We start from the raw sequence: 20,896 nt of genomic DNA on the forward strand, positions 1-20,896 counted from the left end.
CCCAACACGTGGGATCTTATTTTCAGAAATCTCTCTTGGCACGTACAAATCACAAACATACAGAGATGGCCCTCCCCAAACACCCTCCGGGTTATACCCTAAAACAGCAGGACCCTACAGGCCTTCCCATCCAGAATCACCCAACACCCACCTTCCCTCCTGCCAGGCATGGTGGCCCCAAAGTCATCTTCGTGCTCATGGCCAGGAATGCTTTCCTGGGGCGGGGGTGTGTGGGGCTTTAAAGAGAGCTTTAAACAGGCACTGGAGGGGCCCTAGGAGCAAGATCTAAAAGTCTACCCTTTTCTTAAATGATGCTGACACTGAATCACAGCTCATGCAGATGGAAGCATTTTTTTCCTTCTACTCACCATCCTGAGTACAGGCTCCGAGGAGATTTATGATATTTTTGTGTTTGCCAATCATCTTCATCATCTCCATCTCTGACACCAGATCAGAAAGGTCTTTCTCTGTGGCATCATCTACAAACATCAGGTAAATTACAGGTCAGTTTCCTCTAACCCATCAGTTGCCACTGTTAGCTGATGAAAACTTAGCTGAACCAGCATGAAATCGAATTTTAGAACCAAAAGAGACTTTCCAAGTTACCTCCCTCATCTTTTTGGTGAAGCAGCAAAGGGCCAGACAGGGAATTAACTGCCCTGCTCCGTGTCAAAGAGCTAATTTGGGGTCAATAGGGTCAAAAGTCAGAACAAGTACATAGGGCTTGGATGCAAAGGCCAATTCTTTCCCAGCAAACCTCACAAATGTGGGGGTGTTTCTCTCTCTCGTGAAGTAATTTCATCCTCTGGCAGATCTAAGGTGCTTCTGCAAATGACATCAAACTCCACGGGGCCTGAAAGCAGCTGTGGAGACCTCCAGCGGGGCGGAGGACTGGGCATTTCACACCCCTACAGACGTTCTCTGGACCATGTGCTGCTAACCTGAGCCTCCCAGCCCACAGAGCATCCCCGGATGGCTGTGACTGTGGGCAAAGGTGCGAGTATGTACAGGCATCTTGGGGGAGGGGGAGCTCCATGCCTTCTACGGGCTTCCAAAGGGGCTGTGAGTCCCATCCCAACAAATTAAACTTTTGAAAACCTCTGCTCCATAATCTCAAGCAAGAATGGCTTGGGTCCTGCATATGCAGGCGCCCTTCTTAGCTTCTAAAAAGTGGCAAGACTTCTCCGTTGCTCCACGTCAGGCTAATTCAATATGGGAAGACCTAGGCTCACTACAAAAATGAGATTAGGGCACGGGTAGAAGCATGTTTCAAAAAGCTCTTCAGCTTCACAAAAGGAAGAGCCGCACACAATTGCCTGGAATGTAAAATCCATGTGGACGCACACAGAGGACTAATTTCTACACACGTCCATGTGGATTTTACACCCCAGTGCCTACCCCTCGGAGGGAGGGGCTCCACAGCAATCACATGCCAGGGTCTACTCCAGGCCCTGAGCCACCCACGGCTGTAAAGACAGCCGCGTCATAAGGGCTTTGGCTAATGTCCTTCTCCATCCTAAGGGAAGGCCAGCCTTGGTGTAAAGCAGCTATGAGGACTCCCAGGCCTCCCTGTCCCCTGGGCTCTGGAAACCAAATCAGAGGCTCTGCCCAAAGAGACCAGGAGTCTGGACCTTCCTCATACTCAGCCCTGGTACACAGCTGGGGCTGCCGAAGGCAGCTGGTGGGGGCACACAGCCCAATGTGCCTGCCATGCAGAAAGACGAGGGCACAGGGGCAGGCTCAGGCCATGCAGGATGCAGGCAGCAGGCCACCTCTGTTGGTGGATGTGGGATATTCAGGGTGGGAGAGCTTGGTCCGCCTGGGCATCAAATCCCAAGGTGAGCAGCAGCTCAAAACACTCTAGTTCTCCTTGGGAGCCATTCAGATCTATAGCTAAAAAAATTTTAAATGCCCAACACCTTTTTTTTTTTTTTTTTTTTTTTTTTTGTCTTTTTGCTATTTCTTGTGCCGCTGCCGCAGCATATGGAGGTTCCCAGGCTAGGGGTCGAATCGGAGCTGTTGCTGCGGGCCTACGCCACAGCCACAGCCACGTGGGATCCGAGCCGCATCTGCAACCTACACCACAGCTCATGGCAATGCCAGATCCTTAACCCACTGAGCGAGGCCAGGGATTGAACCTGCAACCTCATGGTTCCTAGTCAGATTTGTTAACCACCAAGCCACAATGGGAACTCCATCCCAACACCTTTTTTCAAAAAATTTTTTTTTCTTTTTTAGGAAAATGGAGGTTCCCCGGCTAGGGAAATGGAAAATGGAGGTTCCCTGCTAGGGGTGAAGTCGTAGCTACAGCTACCAGCCTGCACCACAGCCACAGCAATGCTGGATCTGAGCTGCATCTGAGACCTGCCCTGCAGCTCAAGGCAACACCAGATCCTGAACCCACTGAGCAAGGCCAGGGATCGAACCAGCATCTTCATGGATACTAATCGAACCTGCATCCTCATGGATACTAGTCAGGTTCTTAACCCGCTGTGCCACAGTGGGAACTCCCCCAACATCTTTTTGACTATTTCCGCCCTGCTCCCTCCCCTCAGGGAAAGACATAATGACTTTCCCAGGAGAACCCACACAAGGAAGGAAAAGCCTTGCCCCCTGGGCATCCACAAAGCATCAGGCCCCCCCATATCCCGAGAACAGACTCTCCGCTGGGACACATGGGAAACACGCCGCTTGGGATGTCCTCTGTGAGATGCCCAGGATAGGATTTATAACGTAACCGTTTCCTATAACTCCTCTCATAAAAGAATACTGCGGGAGGATGAAGTTAATGGTTAAAAGTTCTTTAAGCTCCTTGGATGTGGGCACGAAGCAGGGCTGGAAGGTTAATGCAGACCTGCTCAGACTTCCACGCACGCCACTGGATGTTTCACACCTCTGGGTAGCTGCTCACACAAATCCAGAAGATTCTGCCCAGCCCCAATCTAGTCAATTCCCTCTTAGCTTCCTCGGGACCCCTTCGGTTCAGGGGCACTCCTCTTTCGAAGAAGAAAGTGTGTTCGCCTCTCTCTGAGAGTCCCTGCTCCCGCCCCAAATGCCAACTTTCCTTTGTTCGTAAGTTAAGGTTCGGGTCTTGGAGCCAATGGACCAACGCTCACCTAAATTCATCAGTTCTACCCAAGTTGGTACTTTCTAAGCAGCTACGGAGAAAAGGGGCATAAAGAAGCATGGGCACCTCCAAGGAGTGGAAGAATAACAGAATCCGGGAGACTGCTCCTTTCTAACAAAACTGGCTTTTCTTTTTTATAAGTGTACACAGCTCAAGATAAATAGTCTGTCCAGGATGCTGATTTACACCGAAACCTCCTCCACCCCTAGGTCAACTATGTGCTCTCTGACCCCCTGCCATGACAGAGTTCACATGCCACAAAAGGAACATTCTTGATAAGGCGGCCCCCCACCCCACCCCCTCCCTGCTCACCTTTCAACATCTTCACGGCCACAGTGACTGCTTCCTTGGGCTTCTCTTTGTCGATTCCCACCGCTTCAGCCATGACCACTTGCCCAAAGCAACCTTCTCCCAGGGGTTTGCCCAGCGTCAGCCTACATGTGCAAAGAGAGGATTAGCACACAGCATCTGGCGAAGGGGTGTAGCGAGGGAAATTCCAGAACGAAATATAAAAATCTTTCAGCGGCTTGCAAAAGCACAGAGCGTTTATCATATGGAACTAATGAGACTTGGGGTACACACACGCTCGAGTATTTTCTTAGTGACGTTTTCAAGAATGTCAATTACTGCTGGAACGGCTATTGAATTTCACATTTGTACTCTCGATTTATTTTCTTTATGGAAGAGATCCTTGCGAGTGAGGTGGTCAGCCTTCCTTCCCAAGTGCTAACGATGAGAAGCTTTTGATCTTGAGCCCGTCCAATGCTCGTAATTTAGAACATCTCAAAAACACCCGTGAAAGCCGTGCTTCTTTTCTGTCCCTGTGAAGTGAGGTCTTTAAACATCACTATTATTCAAACACCAATGGGTTTTATGGTCACATTTCGGGCCAAGTTACAAGATACGAATCTTAAACACATTTCGAGGAAATCTCGAATGTTTCACTTCAGGAAAAAGAGACTTCTAGAAATTGGGAGGACTTTTTTTTTTTAACATAATAGTTAAGAAATCCTTAAGACGACCCAAAATGAAGAATGAAGAAAATCCAAAGTGAACACAACAAACTAAATGTGTAAGCTCGGTAGCCCTATGCACATCCTACTACCGGCCATAGAGTCTCCCTGGGCATTCCAGAAACCAGCAGAATGGAAGAGACTTTGGAAAACTTATGAACATGGTTTTTTTCATTGAAGCATAACACGGCAAAGCATTGAGCTGCTGCTAGTAAGTAGTATTTTTAAGTACGCAATGGCTTGCAAAAATTAAGCAAAGACCAAGGCCAGCGTGTGCTCTGCTGAGGTCATTGCCTTGCTATCCTGAGCTAAAATTAAATTTAATATCTTGGCAGAAAATAAACATTTGCATTGGAAAAATGGCTAATTTATGTCCTATTGCCCTGGTACTACAAGCATAACAATCCCTTCTTTGTATAACGTCTGCCTCCGATCTAATAAACTGCTTCTAAATAGCCTTCATTCATTGGAAATCTGCTCCACCTACGGTTGTGCTAAACACTGTTTTGAAATGCTTAGCACTCAGATTTTCCGCACTCAGGGTACCCCGGGTGGGAGCTAACAGACAGACTCCCACTGTTGCCGGTGGTGTCACAGGTGGCAGAGACTACGGACTGAACCCGAGAGCTGCCGTTTCTTAAAATATGATCACAGCTCCCCAGCGCGGTCCTATACCCAGGGAACTGTGCACATGGACCCACCTACTTGTTTAACCAAACCAGGGAGCTGGGAGGGCACATGAGAAACACCCCCTTTCCCACATTCTACGGGGTAAAGAAACCATCCTTTGTGTTCTCTGTCTTACTGGTACCTGTTCAGCAACCAAGTCCTGAATGCATGAATAGTACACGAATAAGCTGGAAATCACTGCCATTAACACTCTGAACGGAATGACCCTGGTACCATAATTTGGTTCCAACTTGCGGGGCATAGTACTGAATATCTCTGGGTGAGCTGTTACTTCACTGAGCTGGTTGGCGTTGTGTAAGCCAAACTGACAAGTGCCGTGCAAGCTACCCTGCCTTCCAAAGAGGGCTCTTCACATCCAACCTCTGTGAAAGCTTATCTTGGTATCTCCAAATTTGTGTACAAGTTCCTTCTCCAGTAATCAGACACTTCTCCGACATAATCTCAGGGAGATAGCACAAATGTCAAGACAAACAGGGTAGCTGTATATAAGCCGGTCAAAAGCATGTTATTCAGTTGCCCGGATGCAGATAAACCGTCAGTGATTTCTCCCTTCCATTACTCCTGAGCTGCTTGGAATCTACAAGAAGGACCCCGGAAACGAGCTTCACCACATTCTTTTCAGAAGGTGGATCCGGGGGTTGGTTCCCGGCTGGAAGACAAAGGGCTGGTAGCCCGAGATCTGTCCAGGGACTCCGGGCCCAGCTCCGCCACCAGTCCAGACCTCTCAGGTTACCCAGACATGAGGGGAAACGGAACGGACACTCGCAGCCAAGAATAGTGCTCAGTCCTGGGAGGTCTACACCATGACCCTCACCTTAGAGAAATGAAGTTCAAAGAGAATCGGGTAACACACACCAGGCTGCCCAGCCACTGGCTGACAGAGCCAGGATTCACATCCAGCTCAACAGAGCCTAGAGCACATGAACTTGAAGCCAGACCAAGAAATACCCTGCTCCTAACAATGCCTTCACCAGAGCTCAGGTGGCTACACTTTGGCTGAACATCTGCTTGGAACACGTCTACAGCATCCAAGAAGGAAAATATCATGGACCACGAGAAATTCCATGTCAGGTCTTACCTATTCAAGGATTCTCAACCCAGTGTTATATTCATAACTATTAAAAATAGCACACTGGGAGTTCCCGTCGTGGCGCAGTGGTTAACGAATCTGACTAGGAACCATGAGGTTGAGGGTTCGATCCCTGCCCTTGCTCAGTGGGTTAACGATCCGGTGTTGCCGTGAGCTGTGGTGTAGGTTGCAGACGCGGCTCGGATCCCACGTTGCTGTGGCTCTGGCGTAGGCTGGCAGCTACAGCTCCGATTAGACCCCTAGCCTGGGAAACTCCATATGCCGCGGGAGCGGCCCAAGAAATAGCAAAAAGACAAAAAAAAAAAAAGCACACTGGGTAAAATTCTCTTTTTGTTTGTTTGTTTGTTTGTTTAGGGCCACACCTGCAGCATATGGAGCTTCCCAGGCTAGGGGTCACAGTTCACGGCAACTATGGATCCTTAACCCACTGAGCAAGGCTGGGGATCGAACCTGCGGCCTCAAGGATACAAGTCAGGTTCATTAACCACTGAGCCATGGCAGGAACTCCTGGGTGAAAATTCTTAAGGCAGTTTATGTTCTAAACCCAATTTCTCCAAAGAATTGAACTACAGAACAGTCATGTTCAAGGAACTCAAAAGTGGAATGTCTGGTTTTTTTTTTTTTTTTTTTGTCTTTTTTGTTGTTGTTGTTGTTGTTGCTATTTCTTGGGCCGCTCCCGCGGCATATGGAGGTTCCCAGGCTAGGGGTTGAATCGGAGCTGTAGCCACCGGCCTACGCCAGAGCCACAGCCACGCGGGATCCGAGCCGCGTCTGCAACCTACACCACAGCTCACAGCAACGCCGGATCGTTAACCCACTGAGCAAGGGCAGGGACCGAACCCGCAACCTCATGGTTCCTAATCGGATTTGTTAACCACTGCGCCACGACGGGAACTCCCTGGAATGTCTGTTTTATAAATGGCACGATCCCACTTTTATTCCATTTGACTGGGTCGGAATTACCCAACACGTTTTTTTTTTTTAAATGCTAACAAGGTACCACTTTGTTTGGGGACCAGCCATGGCTGAGGAGCTCTGTTTCAAAAGAACTATGAAACAAGAGGGAATCAGTTATTTTCCCTGGAGTTGGTGATTTAGGCATGCAATCGTACCCACTCCTGGTGACATCAGGACAAGACCTTGGCGGTTAAGGGTCATGAAAGCAAAGTGTCGATCCACTGCCCCCACCTGTACCTAGGTCCCCGCTCGGGGATGTGTCCCAGAGGGGTACTCACTTATCTCTGGGAAACTCCCACTTTGGATCTTCCGGCAGCTCGTACTCGGAGACCCCCGCCAGCATGGGGGTGTCTGCTGTGGAGGAGAGGCGAGTTGTAATCCTCACCAGTGGGGTGTTGGAGTTCATGGAGGAGCTGGACTCGGCAGAAACCTGGATACAAAATGCAAAGACAGAGATGTACTCCTGGCTCGACGTGAGCGGGCTGGCGGCCGGCCAGAGCCCAGCCAGACGGTCAGCTCTCCCAGAGGAAGGAAGGTGGGCGCTGGTCAAAGTCAGGATTTGGGACCAGAACCACTGGATTTCAACGCCTCTGACCTCCCAGCTGTGCAGTGCCTACTCGACCTCATGCACATTATATGTCCCTAAGACCAGAATTCCTAACAACATTTCCAGACAGCGCCTGATAAAAAACACGTCTTCCCTCTGTCCCCATGCCTCAGGTCAGTCACTTGAGGACAGACAGACAGACCCCTCAGGCTTCATGATTGCCTTTTTGCCGGTGCCTGTCCTGGAGTCCCAGTTCAATCTCCTCCCTACAGACCAGCTCACATGGTGAGTCAGTGCTGTGCTTGTGAAATGCCATAAAAACACGGAAAATCAGCTCTTCCAGTCAGCTCCGGCTTTTGCAACGTGATGCAGAATCTCTCAAGGAACCAGCTCTAGGATTTAAGAAAAGCAGTCCAGCAGCTCCAGGCGCCTTTGTAACCAGAGACCTGGGCATGGGGACCAGTCTGCTTCTCCCGGGTTCTTCTGGGAACAGGTCGATGCCCAGGCCATTCGGAGAAAATCAACTGCCTCTTGCCGCCTTCGGTTTCAGAAACCAGTGCTTTGGACACAGGGGATGAAGAGTCAAGGGAGAGAAAAGAGCTCTTTATTCATAATCTGGTGGGAAGCTCCTCCCCCTCGGCAGCCTGTGGGCCCTCACTGAGTTTTCTCATCTACTCTCACCCATGTTAGTCTGCTTTTGATAAAATGGTTATTTCTTACATAGAGCATCCTCCTTGTGCTGGTTTTTATACAGAAAAATGCCATCACGGGCTGCCTGACTGCCCTCTTACTCTAAACTGTGCACAGGACTCTGGCCCAGGAGAGCTGGAACAGCGGGTCAACGTGACCCATCCAGCACGGTCCTGTCCCCTGCGTGAGTGCCCGCGTCAGCCCTTCTCCCCTGCCGTGCTCACAAACACTTTCTAAATCAAGGTGACGAGGACCGAGTGCAGATGACCACAGTGAGCGGGGATCAACTTCCAAGGGGGAGCCTGGGCCATTCCTATGGGGACCCATGGGGCGGTCCCTTCCCGGGAATGTCCTATTTAGAAAATCTTTATTCTCGCCTCCTTAAATCCGGACTGTCCTTCATGCAGCTAGGACACCTGAGAAGATGTCCAAGGATGGACTGAGAGGGAAAAATCATCTTAGGAACAGGAAGGTGGTTTTAGCATTGACGTCAAGGAGGAGGCAGAGTTTTTGGTTTGTTTTGTTGGTTTTGTCTCTTGTCTTTTTAGGGCCGCACCTGTGGCACATGGAGGTTCCCAGACTAGGGGTTGAAACAGAGCTGTAGCCGCCGACCTACACCACAGCCACAGCAATGTCAGATCCAAGGCACACCTGCGACCTACACCATGGCTCACGGCAACACCAGATCCTCAACCCACTGAGTGAGGGCAGGGATCGAACTCGCAACTTCATGGTTCCCAGCTGGATTCGTTTCCACTGTGCCATGATGGGAACTCCAGGAGGCGTTTCTATGATCTTCTAGAGTGCACATGAGGACATTTCTGAGCCTTCTGAGCAGTCTTTTGGCAAAGGGAATGATGCTTAAATTTTATTACACAGTCTGTATGAACATATTCGTTATAAGCATGGTAACACAGGCACTGAAAACAAGTCTTGGGAAGGCTCTAGAAGAAGAGCTTTAGCAGTGGTCACCTTTGGGGAGAGAGATGAGAAGTTGAAGGATGGGGCAGACTATGTCTTATTTCAGAACTTTCTAAACCATCTGACTTCGAGTACCATGTACATGTATCCCTTTTATGTTCCAGAAAAACAAATTACTTCCTTTAATGATAAAAACATTCTTTAGAATAAAAAGGATCTGAACTGAGGCATATCCAGGGGGGTGGAAAAGGGGGCATCGGCTTGACATACCCTGACTCTAAAATGAGTTAAGAGAGGTCATTGCTCTCGCCTCTTCCCTGTGCTACAGGCTTTCATCCTGTATCTGCATCCTTCCATGGGGTACCCAGTGACTGCCCTGAGCCAAGCAGCCAGCCCTCCTAGGTGCCCTTCCTCTGCCATCTGTTTTTGCCAGGGACCCTGAGTCAAGTGATGGCATCTTTTTTTTTTTTTTTTCTTTTTAGGGCTGTACCCATGGCATATGGAAGTTCCCAGGCTAAGGGTCAAATCAGAGCTGCAGCTGCCGGTCTATACCACAGCTACAGCAACACAGGATCGAGCTGCTCTGCAACCTACGCTGCAGCTCACAGCAACACCGGATCCTTAACCCACGGAGTGAGGCCAGGGATTGAATCCACATCCTCATGGATACTAGTCGGGTTCGTTTCCACTGAACCACAACAGAAACTCCCGGGTGGTGGCATCTTGATCAAATGCGCCCACTGTTGCGGGGCTGTGCGGTCTCTGTTTCAATACTGGCCAGCCTTGAGAGCTTCGGAAAGCCACTTGAGCTTCCGAAACTCGAGTTTCCTTGTCTGTTAAAAGGAGACCAGAACAGTTGCCCCTCACAGAATTTCTGTGGGAGGACAATGAGGTCACACCCATAAGGCATTGCGTGCTGAGCCTGGCACATGCTAAGAGCTCGGTTAACATTTGCTACCAACACCACAGTGATTTTTCTTCACATCTTTTTAGAGTCATTTGTTGCTCAGATCCACGGGAGCTTATGATGGCACTTCCCTCGGGGGGCCCCTGAAGACTTGGACCTGAGGGTTGGTCTGTGGGTAAGATACTGTCACAAGGTGTGTGATGGGGGGTGGGGGTGAGAGTGGTCAGACCCCTCTGGGGTTAAGGGCAGGATCTGCCTTCATGGTTTGAAAGATGAGACCCTCTGCCCACAGCCAGGATGGGCTAGGACTCCAGTGAGCAAAAGAGCAAACCCCACAAGTTAAGGATCCAGGAGTCAGGGGACGTCCCAGGACAGGGGGGCAACTGGAGGGTGAGAACGCCATCGGAACAAGCAGGGCTTCGAAGCCGCTTAAGAAAGAGAAACACAACATCCAGCCAGAAGTTCACTGCTCTGCAGCTAACCTATGACCCCAAAGAAATCTTTGCCCATGAGCCTGCGGGGGAGGTTCACAGCTATACACATCTTCTCCCCACCCGGAATGTCTCCATCAAGGGTTCATTGTGAAAGCTTTGAAAATGGAAAACCTTAACAACCGTTGCTGCTGTCATTACGATTCAAGTTATGGAAGTTTTGTTCAGATTAAGTATCGGGGTTTAGCGTCAAGGTACAGATCTGGAAAATAGTTTGGGGAGAAAAGAGAGAGAGAGAAAAGGTAAGAAAATGCTCCAGGGAGTTCCCGTTGTGGCGCAGTGGTTAGCGAATCCGACTAGGAACCATGAGGTTGCGGGTTCGGTCCCTGCCCTTGCTCAGTGGGTTAACGATCTGGCGTTGCCGTGAGCTGTGGTGTAGGTTGCAGACGCGGCTCGGATCCCGCGTTGCTGTGGCTCTGGCGTAGGCTGGTGGCTACAGCTCCGATTCGACCCCTAGCCTGGGAACCTCCATATGCCGCGGGAGCGGCCCAAGAAATAGCAACAACAACAACAACAGCAACAACAACAAAAAGACAAAAGACAAAAAAAAAAAAAAAAAAAAGAAAAGAAAATGCTCCAAGTATGAGAAACTACAGAATTCACAATCACTCTGTCTGCAAAGGTCTATCTTCATTTTCCCTCCACGCGTTTTTACTACACTTTTAAAATCCGCCCGTGGGACTGTGAAATACGCCCGCCTTTCTCTCTGCTCCTTTGGCTCCAAGCGCTAACGTGTTTCCAGGGCTGCTCGACCCCTTGCAGGCGCTCCCTCCATGGAACACCGAGGCTCTAGAGCTTCTCTCCTTCGGACCAGGCTCCCCAAGGACTCCACCGTCCACCACTGAACCCTACCTTGGAAGCACCTCTTAGATGCTCACTTCTTTTTAGGGCACAAAACCGCGATCTTCCCAATCAGGCATTTCTGCCAGTCTCATTTCCTTTTCAGCTAATGTTAAAATATTCCATTGATAGTGAGACCACTTAGTCATGAGCCACATGAACACTAACGCCCTGCTCAGCTGTCTCTTGATCCCCACTCGTGGCAGGCACTTCCGTGGCGTGTTTTTTTCACCGCCTCAATTCAGCTTCCTCACTTTCCAGGATCTCTTTACCATAAATTCCTCGTGCCATAAATCAAGCCCTTAACTAAATGTGCTTTTTGTCTATTTTCACAGTACATAAAGGAGATTAAGCAAGGAAGTGGATTTTTTTTTATCCCCTTTCTTTTTAATGGACCACCAAGAAATGGTATTACCGTTTAATGCTAGCTTAGATTCAGCAACGAGAGGGGTTCCCACAGAGCACACAGCGGGCAAAGGCATAGACGCCAGAGTGGAGGAGACAGGAGCTTATTCTGGGGACTCACAAATGGACCACAACCAGCCAGAGAAACTCTCTGACGTTCAGTCCACCGACCTTCATTCCCAGAGCAGAGCATAAGGCCCTGGAGTTAACACACTTCACTATAAGCTCTGCCCATCACTCCCTGATAGCAAACGAAAGCCCTTCACCACCTCAAACCAAGAGGCTGAAATAAAGGTTCAAGGGGTTTGGGGCAGTGCGGGGGGGGGGGGGGGGTTCCCTTCCATTGACAAATTTTAGGTAATTAGGTGGGAATTAAATCTGACACGTCTCTCCCTTGGCAAATTTCCACCTCCCCAACCCCCCCCCGCCCCAAGTAAACCTATCAGACCAGGACTGGCGAGTCATCACAGAAGATCTCATCAGTTAAAAGCTAGGTCAACTCTTAGCCCAACTGCTGTGTCTTCTGAAAGCTGAGAGGAGAGAAGAACAGCCAAATGGGGGCGGGGAGGGCCAGGCACCCACAGGAAAGGGCAGATTAAGGGCAGTTAAGTCATCCATGACTATCTAATTACACCAACACTTTCTGGAAATGGCAAGGTTTCATTAGACCACTTGATTGAGCAAAATACGGGGAATGTTCCGAGATCATGCTGTTTAGCCGACAGGTAGTGCGTGAGCTTCCAGAAGTGCGAGTGTCCTTCACAGAATTCAGTGTGTTTAACAACCACTAACACGCGGCCCCCAGAACAGGCTCCTGAATCACACGTGCCCGCTTCGCCCGGTGTGTGATGTTCCTGGGAATGTGCCATTTGCCCCCAAGGTCCTGTCATAAAACAGGACCTTGACTGCCCTTGATTTTTCTCTGGTGTTCCATCTACCTGTATCAGCAGCCAAGAGGGTGAGGCTAAAGCCTGAAAGACAAAATACCCTTGCGGCCCCTTCTCAGAAGCTGGTGATGCAGGTGGAAGAGCACAGGCATGCACGGGTCCCCACCCAGCAGCTGGGTTCATCTGTTTATGGGGACAACTGAATCTCCATCCCGGATGCGCTATGGAAGCATCTGGCTCCAGAGAAAGAATCTGATGTACTCACTGAAAAATGGATTGAACGAAACCCGGCCACACCGCAGGCCTCCCGAACAAACATCCTCAATTCCCTTTACATCCCAATATAAAGAAATCATGGAAAGTGCAGCCCTCGCTAGAATTCATGGCTGTGTGAAGACGGCTTCACAATGGCCACCAGCAGCCCGGAGATGCAGACAAGAGCTGAAGGGCTCATGCAGACGCCCCTCTCTGGGCTGGCTCTTGCTGGTTCCCTTGTCTGAGCCCCGGCTCAGAACGTGGGGGGACCTCCATCAAGGGAAACCAGGAGAAGCCCCGTGCCACCCTCCTCCCCGCCCCACACCAAAATGGTGTTTCTCTTTCTCAAGCATCAAAAGGCATAAAAGGAACCAAACTGCGTGGTTCCTGGGACATGATCACAGGGAATTTCTTCTTGGGTACCAGAGAAGAAGTAGTTTTTATCTCAAAAGCCAATAAACTGAAATGTCCATCTTATACTGGTAAGTCCAACACAGACTAGTAAATGTTAATAAGGAAAAATTTGCAATAGGATAAAAAGTTTTTTTACCCCTTCTCTTGTTCTAAAAAGGGAGCAATGATCAACTGAGTGAGATGCAGTCTATGTACATCCAAGGAGGGCCAGGAAGGTAAAACTCCGTCGCGGACACTGAGCCCTATCTGTGTGATGGCAGGGCAAACGCACCATGACAGGTGGCCTGGTAAATGCCTGGGAACAACCCATCCTCAAGACATCTGATTACAGACTCACCTGTCGCCAGGTAAAGGCATGTTTGGCATCCCTGTGGTATGCTCTCTGTCATCAACCTACCCGCCTGCCTTTCTGGGGCTTTTCATTCCAGCTACAGTCCAATAAGCCTCTCTTACCAGTTACCTGATAAGCATCTCCTCCACCAAAGGGGCCGTGCTCATGGACATCGAGCTTTTTGTGAAGAATCAGCACATCCCACAAGAGCAGCTGGGATGTGTCAACACCCCTCCAAAAAAATTCCCAGAAACTTGTTTTTCCAGGGGACTGGTATATGCCCATTTTCCTCTGCTAAGACTTGATCCTGCTGCAACACGAGGTAATTGCATCTCAAATGAAGGCCCCCCAAATAACCTTGGAGTTTTTGGTGCAGGTGACAGGTTATGTTTTATGCGGAACCTGGGTTAGACAAGGTGCTCAGAAAATTAGAAAGGAAGGAAGGAAGGAGGGATAAAAAAGGAAGCATCTAACGTTCCCTTCATTCCCTCCAGGACCAGGTGGAGAAGGGAAATGAAGAAGGGCCAGGCAGCCCCAGAGAGAAACAAAAACACAAGGACCAGGGGCCGAGTCAGGGGGATTTTAAGGGCATCTGCTTCTTTGATAATAAAGAAAAAGAAGAGCACTGTAACACTGGCAGGAAAAATGATGATGAAATAATTACAGGACAATGGTCTAGCTATACCAAATGATAGGCTTCCTCCAAAAGGTAGCATTTTTCCTTATTAGAAAAAAAAATATATATATATAGAGAGAGAGAGAGAGATGGAATTGCCACTCCTTCTTTCAACTGCCTAAGGCCAGGAACTCAAAGGGGTGGCGGGGGGTAGGAATGGCCCAGAAGAAACTGGTAAGGGGTTGGGGGGTGGGGGGTGGCCACATCCCCTGAAGTCACCGAGGGCCTGTCTTCTAAGAGGCACCTTAGACTGGACTCTCCCAGAGTCACTTCTCTGTCCCCAGGGGGCACCTCTCTTGCCTCCCTCTTAACACAATCTGGGCGTTCGTCTGCACTTGACACGTGCTCCAAACGCTACCCTCAGCCTTCAGGATGAAAGACCTGCTAGAAACATGGCTTCAAAGAGGTCAGCACGAAGCCCTTCGGCCCGGAGTTCAGAGCTGAGCTGAGAACAGCCGGATCTCTGCCCAAACCACGGCTGACCAGCTGGCTCCTAATCCTTCCTAATGCCTTGGCCAGAAACTGCCATGACCACCTCAAGTCCCAGGAGGGGAGGGCTAGGGTTAACCCAGAGTTTCTCAGCATGCATCTCAGAAATCACCCAAGGACTTGCTTCAAATGCAGATTCCTGGTCCTATTCAAACCTCCCCAGCCAGAATCTCTGGGGCTACGACTAAGGAATCTGCAGGGTTAACAAGGGCCCTGTAACTGTGCCTAAAATACACGGAGTTAAAGCCAGCGAGCTAGCCGTTTTTCTTGCTGTTTCAAAAAACATACCTTTGTCGAACCCAAGTTTCAAATACTTTCGTAAACACGGCATTCACATCTTCTGCCCTTCATGAGCACAAGAGTCAGAGCACCTCCTGCTTCATCAGCTTTGTGGGGCTTTGATTTAAGGCGAGGATGTAGGTGCCCTCTTGCCCCGTTTGCCCAAAGCAAAAGAAAACCCTCCAAAGGCACATACGAGCAACAAGTAACCACCTAAGACCAAGTGTGAGATTAACACACTTTTATATTGCCCTTCAATATAAAAGCCATTCTGCTACCAAATCCATAGTCACCATGTTAGTGCAAACAGCTAACAATAACATACTCTAGGCATACGATTCTTTTTTTTTTTTTTTTTTTTTTTTTTTTTTGTATGTTTAAGGCTACACCCACGGCATATGGAAGTTCCCAGGCTAGGTGTCAAATCAGAGCTACAGCTGCCAGCCCACAGCCACAGCCACAGCCATGCAGGATCCGAGCCACATCTTCGACCTACACCACAGCTCACAGCAACACTGGATCCTTAACCCACTGAGCGAGGCCAGGGATTGAACCCACATCCTCATGGATACTAGTCGGGTTCATTACTGCTGAGCTGCAATGGGAAGTCTGAACAATTCTATTGTTAAGAATCAGAGAGGTAGAGCCAAAATTCAGTGAAGACAGACATCACAGGCCAGTAGTTCAGTCACCTGCAGACACAGGGTTCTGGCCTTGATTTAAAAAAATAAGACCAAGCGAGCTAGAATTCCTCCCTTTCCAACTAGCAGCATAAAGCCTGTCTCAAAAACAGCATTAGATCACAGGCGACAAAGGGGGTCTGTGCTCCAAAGAGACCACTGCCCTTGAGTCCCATCAAACACACAAGGGCACAGCCTTGGATGAGCTTGGAGTCTCACCACTGTGCTTTCTCAACCTTGGAACTAGACTCAGCTGACCCCAGCGGTGCTCCAGGACTTGACCCTCCAAGCTCCAGACGCTGGTCAGACGGCCACTAAGAGGCCCGTGGGCACCGCTCGCACAGGGATGCTCCCAGGGGTAGATGGCATGGAGGAGACCCAAGAGCTGGCTGGGCGTCGGGGAGGGGTACAGGTCTTCAAACTCTTTATCTACTTTCTGTTACCTGTCTCCGCAGGGGGATGCGCTTGGTCAGCTTGTGCACTGCCGGCTGGCTGCTGAAGTCCGGCTTCTTGGTGGTGGTCTTCATCCGGCACAGAATGACCGTCACCACCATGCAGGCGATCAGGAAGACCCCTATGCAGTAAATGGCTATCTCCAGGTAGTCTGGGGAAGCTGTGATCTCCTTTTCTCTCACGGGAGCTGGAGTGCGGAGCACAGGAGAGGGACAGATAAGCAGGCCACAGCGTTAGGACACGCCACGGGTGATCCTGGCACAAGGCAAGGAATCAGACGACCATTCCCAAGGCACGACGGCCTTCCTGAGAGCTCGGTGCCGCAGGAGCCGTGGGCCTGCCCTGCACCTCTTCCAAATGAAGGTCGCCAACCAAGGGCGCCTCGCTTTACCACCAGGGCCCAGGAGGGCGGCACTATCTCTAGCCTCGGTGGGCCTGCTGTGACCATGATGGACTGGCTGCCCCCAAAGTACAAGGGGCAGGTTATGGGGTCACATTCCGTTAGACATCTGGGCAGAGGAAGACAGCCAACCACGCCCACGACAAAAGGACTGTCTTCCACCTTGACTGTCTCTGAGGCAAACCATTTAACAAGCCTTAAGTAGGAACGATGCCCACTTTTGTTCTAAAGGAAGAGGGCCTCCGCCTTCTTTCGCTAAGAGGAGGGTGTGATAAGGTCATCTACCCAGATGACCACAGTTCCACAGGAAATGAACTAAATATTCATATAGCAGTTTCGTCCGAAAAAGTTTCCAATTTCTCCATATAGTCCCGTGTATATTATTCTACCAAACAAATGCATTTAATATAAATATAAAGACTGAGTTGTTTATAATAATCATTACGTTCTTACGATAAAAAGTTTGTAACATTCCTTAATCAAAAACCATTTAAATGTCTGTGTATCTGGTCTGACGGATACGTCACGGCAACTTTTAAAGAAAAAAATAAAGATGCGGTTGCATGTAAGGATACATACAAATGCTTAAGCTATTAGCACATTCTTACACCAGCTTCTACCAAGGTCTGCTCCCGCCTTAGTCCTCAATGGTCAATCTACAAGCAGTGTATTTCCAAACAGTACTTTTCTCCCACTGCATTCTTAGTTAATGTGCTTGTACTGTCAGGCAACCTGGTTAAGCAGTGCCAATCGGGCACTTGGAGAATGCAGGACTGCAAGTAAAAGCAAGCTTAACACGAGAGGCATCTCATTGTTTCAAAGCAAATATTCACAGAGCGGATTCACAACAAAAGGAAAAATAAATGCCAAGGCATTACTTCAAAGCTTATACATTTGAATCAGAAAAATATTTGCAAGACAGTCAACCCTCTCAGCAGCACAGCACAAAATGAAACAATCAATGTGGTTTTTACTAAATATAACATAAGCATGCAGGTAGGCACCGTGCTCTAAAAATAAGGAATTAATAACCGGAGCGGAACATGATGAGCTGGCACACCACAGTCTATGCAGTCGCACAGAGGAAACGGCAGAGAGACAGAAGCGTTAAAGCAGATAGGAATTATCAAGAAAGCTTGACGAGGACAGAGATGTCAGTTAAAGATTCAGACAGCAGCAATATTTAGAGCTTCACTGATGTTGATCTCTCCGTAGGGTAGAAATAACATCCAGCCCAAGATGGCAGGAGCATGCTTTGCAGGAAAAGCCAACTGAGAGTCCGTTTCATTACAACATGCAGCAAGCCACCAACTCCCAAGGTAGGTAACACACTGCTTCTGTACACCTTACACGCAGAGGGCTTCTCCCCAGGCACCTCAAGATACACCCATCTATTCACGTCTCATTAAAAATAGAAAATGGAACAAAAGTGATACAAGGACATATGAGACTTCGGCAAAATGGCATTTTGAAATGAGAAAAATTACTTTGAATTTTACAAAGTAATTTCAACTTCTTCTTGAAACGGGGATGGGTGAATTGACACATTAACTCAACGGCTCATTCATTCACTCCCTTCGGGTGCCATTTCACTTGATCGTAAATGCAAGGGTGGAATCTCATCGTAAGTGAATTTCTGAGGCACCTTTCTGATCCCTGGGGGACAATTTTAAACATTTTTTTAAAATCTTTATGCAAGGGGGAAAGGGGCCATTTCTGAGAACAGAAGCTGTGTTCAGTTTATAGCAATCAACCAAGAGGAGGGGAAAAAACCACGGAGAGAAAGAGCAGTATGTACCTGGCAGAACTGTCAACCATGCAGAGTGAAAGGATATCCCAATAGAATTACCCGCCAAGCACGTATATTCCCCAGCATCCTCAAAAGTTACATTCCGAATATAGAGAACCTCAATTTCTTTGTCCGTGGTATTAACACCGGCGGCCTAGAAAACAAGGAAAGCAAGAGAAAAGGCTAGACGACACAGGAATGATTGTGGAGGGGGCCATGGAACCACAAGGCGTCGCACCGGGGGCTCCGGTGGGTACCGGCCACCGGGAGATTCCGATCGCAGCCCGTCCACAAAGCCCGCAACCGAGAGACACTGAGCGACACGGAGCGGCTCACCTCCACAGGCCCGTCACCACGCCAGCATCACCACCTAGACATACATGCATGCAATCAGAGGCATGGAAAAATCAACCCACAGAGATCCGTTCTCTCAGCCTTTGCTTTGCTTCTGATTGAGGGGGTGATTTTCCAAAAGTAGGACACCCCGAAGTCCAAGTTGGGTTCTGGTCCTGTTGGCTGCAGACTCCCTCCTCGAAAAAAGGATGGTTCCATCTCAACTGTCATTTGTGAGCCAGCACCCTGCACACAAGCCCACGTGGACACTGGGCACATCCTTCCTGGCCTGCGGGAACCGCCAGGGGGGGAATCTGTGCTGGTTACCAGGCTCTGGATATTTTCGCTCCTGCATAACCAGCTTGCTATACATTGCATTGAAAGCGAATGGCTGAAGTCTTATCTTGGGAGCAATGAAATGGGACTTGTTTCTTCTTGTTGTTTTTTAATATCAACCTTTGAATGTGAGTCATGACAAATTGAAAAGGCCAACCTGCTGTCTTCAATGGCAGCCAGCAGCACATTGACTCGGCGAGACGGTGCATCCTCGAATTTGGGATAACAAGGTCAAGGACAGTATCTCATAGGTATCAGTTAGGCAACCAAGAAAATGAGGCTCTGTTGAAGGAGTGACATGGTGCCGATATTTCTCGGAACACCTAGGGCAGAGGAGGTATGATTTCTGCTGCTAGAGCAAATGTCACAGATCCGATCGGCCTGCCAGTGTGTGTGTCTACAAGGGTGCTGATGTGCAGGGGTGACAGGAGTTGTGCAGCCCAAACAAGAGAAACCAGAAGGAACAACTTAAAAACTGGGTGGCGGGAGGTGGGGAGGATAATCTTTACAAGAAATGAGAGCAAGCACTTTGAACATTGTGGGCATTTTTCCATGGCTGCTGGCATCATACCAGCTGCAGCACCAAAGAAAGATTATGATGAATATACCAAGACCACAGAGTTATCCTATAAGCCGCCTTCAGTCTCCCAAAGCACCAAGTCTTTTCAGCTGCTATCATCCAGCCTTCTTTAAAAAAAGAAAAAAAAGAAAAAAGAAAAAAAGAAAAAGGAAAAAAAAAAAAAACAACAACAACAAAAAACAAAAACGTTGTTACCTTGCTGTTTTGGCAGGACAGTGAGCCAGGCAGACTGGTTGGCCTGCCCTATATAATTGGAGACCTTACAAATATACTCCCCAGCATCCGCCTCAGTCACATTGAACAGAGCCAGCACTTCTGCATTGGAACTATTTATCCCTGAGTGCTAGAACAGACACAGGAGAACAATATGACGGCCAGCCAGCAAGGATGTCGCAGCACCTAGGGTCCCACCACCAACACACCACAAAAAAAAAACGAAAACCAAACAAAAAAACACAACCTCCATCTCATCTCAACAGCAGCAGACAAGGGCTGTGGGTTTAGAAAGAACAAAATAAGTCAACCGGTGGAGAGCAGAAGTGACCCAGTGGAGACGGGTGGGCGGCTGGGATCAATCCCCGTGCAAAATGGATCCGCAGTTCCCCAGGCTGGTCATCTTTTTCCAGCTTTTTGGATTCGTGGTATTCACAGCTGGAGAGAACACCTCATTGGCTGAGAGTTCTGAGCTGGGCTGGGCTACCTGTGGTTCTACTGGAAGACTGTTCTTTTTAAGGACATTCTCTAGGAGCAGCTCAATGTGGGAGACACGGCAGGCAGCGAACTGAAAAGGATTCGTACACACTTAGCTGCCGCTTTTGCTACCACCATCCTGAAGAGTGAGATCTAAAAATTAAAGATGCTGGTGCTCTCAACACAGGGTCTTGCAAGGAACCAAGTGAGAACTACAAGGGGAAAGAATGAGTCCCTGTGCAACACTGCCCTGGGTAGGAATATCGTCTAAAGTTTATCATCTAAACCATGTGTGAATCAATTGCAAAGGCTAAGGGATTTTGTTTTTTTTTTTTTTTAGGGCCACACCCACAGCACATGGAGGTTCCCAGCCTAGGGGGTCCAAGTGGAGCTATAGCTGCCGGCCTACACCACAGCCACAGCAACACCAGATCCTTAACCCACTGAGCAAGGCCAGGGATGGAACCCATGACCTCATGGTTCCTAGTCGGACTCGTTTCCATCGCACCACGATGGGAACTCCAGGATTTCTTGCAAAAGGAAAATCTAAATTGTTTCTAAAAGGTGGCTACTAAAATTGGATCCTAAAGTCCTATTAGGAGAAAACAAGGTCAGTGTAACAATGC

General features: G+C 48.9%; 1 protein-coding gene across 41 annotated transcripts in view; it reads right to left on the bottom strand.

The window, feature by feature from the left end:
- The window catches only part of FGFR2 (fibroblast growth factor receptor 2), a 108,848-nt gene that overhangs the window by 19,277 nt on the left and 68,675 nt on the right, over nt 1–20,896 (bottom strand). For 11 of the 41 annotated variants that reach the window (NM_001444600.1, NM_001444599.1, XM_084993088.1 and 8 more), the window contains 5 exon segments: nt 369–479; nt 3,440–3,561; nt 7,156–7,307; nt 16,133–16,329; nt 19,776–19,923. In NM_001444600.1, coding sequence (NP_001431529.1) covers nt 369–479; nt 3,440–3,561; nt 7,156–7,307; nt 16,133–16,329; nt 19,776–19,923 — 730 coding nt within the window. 41 annotated transcript variants of the gene reach the window in all.

The sequence above is a fragment of the Sus scrofa genome, chromosome 14 (assembly GCF_054392235.1).
Source record: "Sus scrofa isolate SSC_HxYL_T2T_F1_AM1 chromosome 14, Sscrofa_HxYL_maternal_Yorkshire_Landrace_v2.0, whole genome shotgun sequence".
In the NCBI taxonomy this organism is placed as follows: Eukaryota; Metazoa; Chordata; class Mammalia; order Artiodactyla; family Suidae; genus Sus; species Sus scrofa.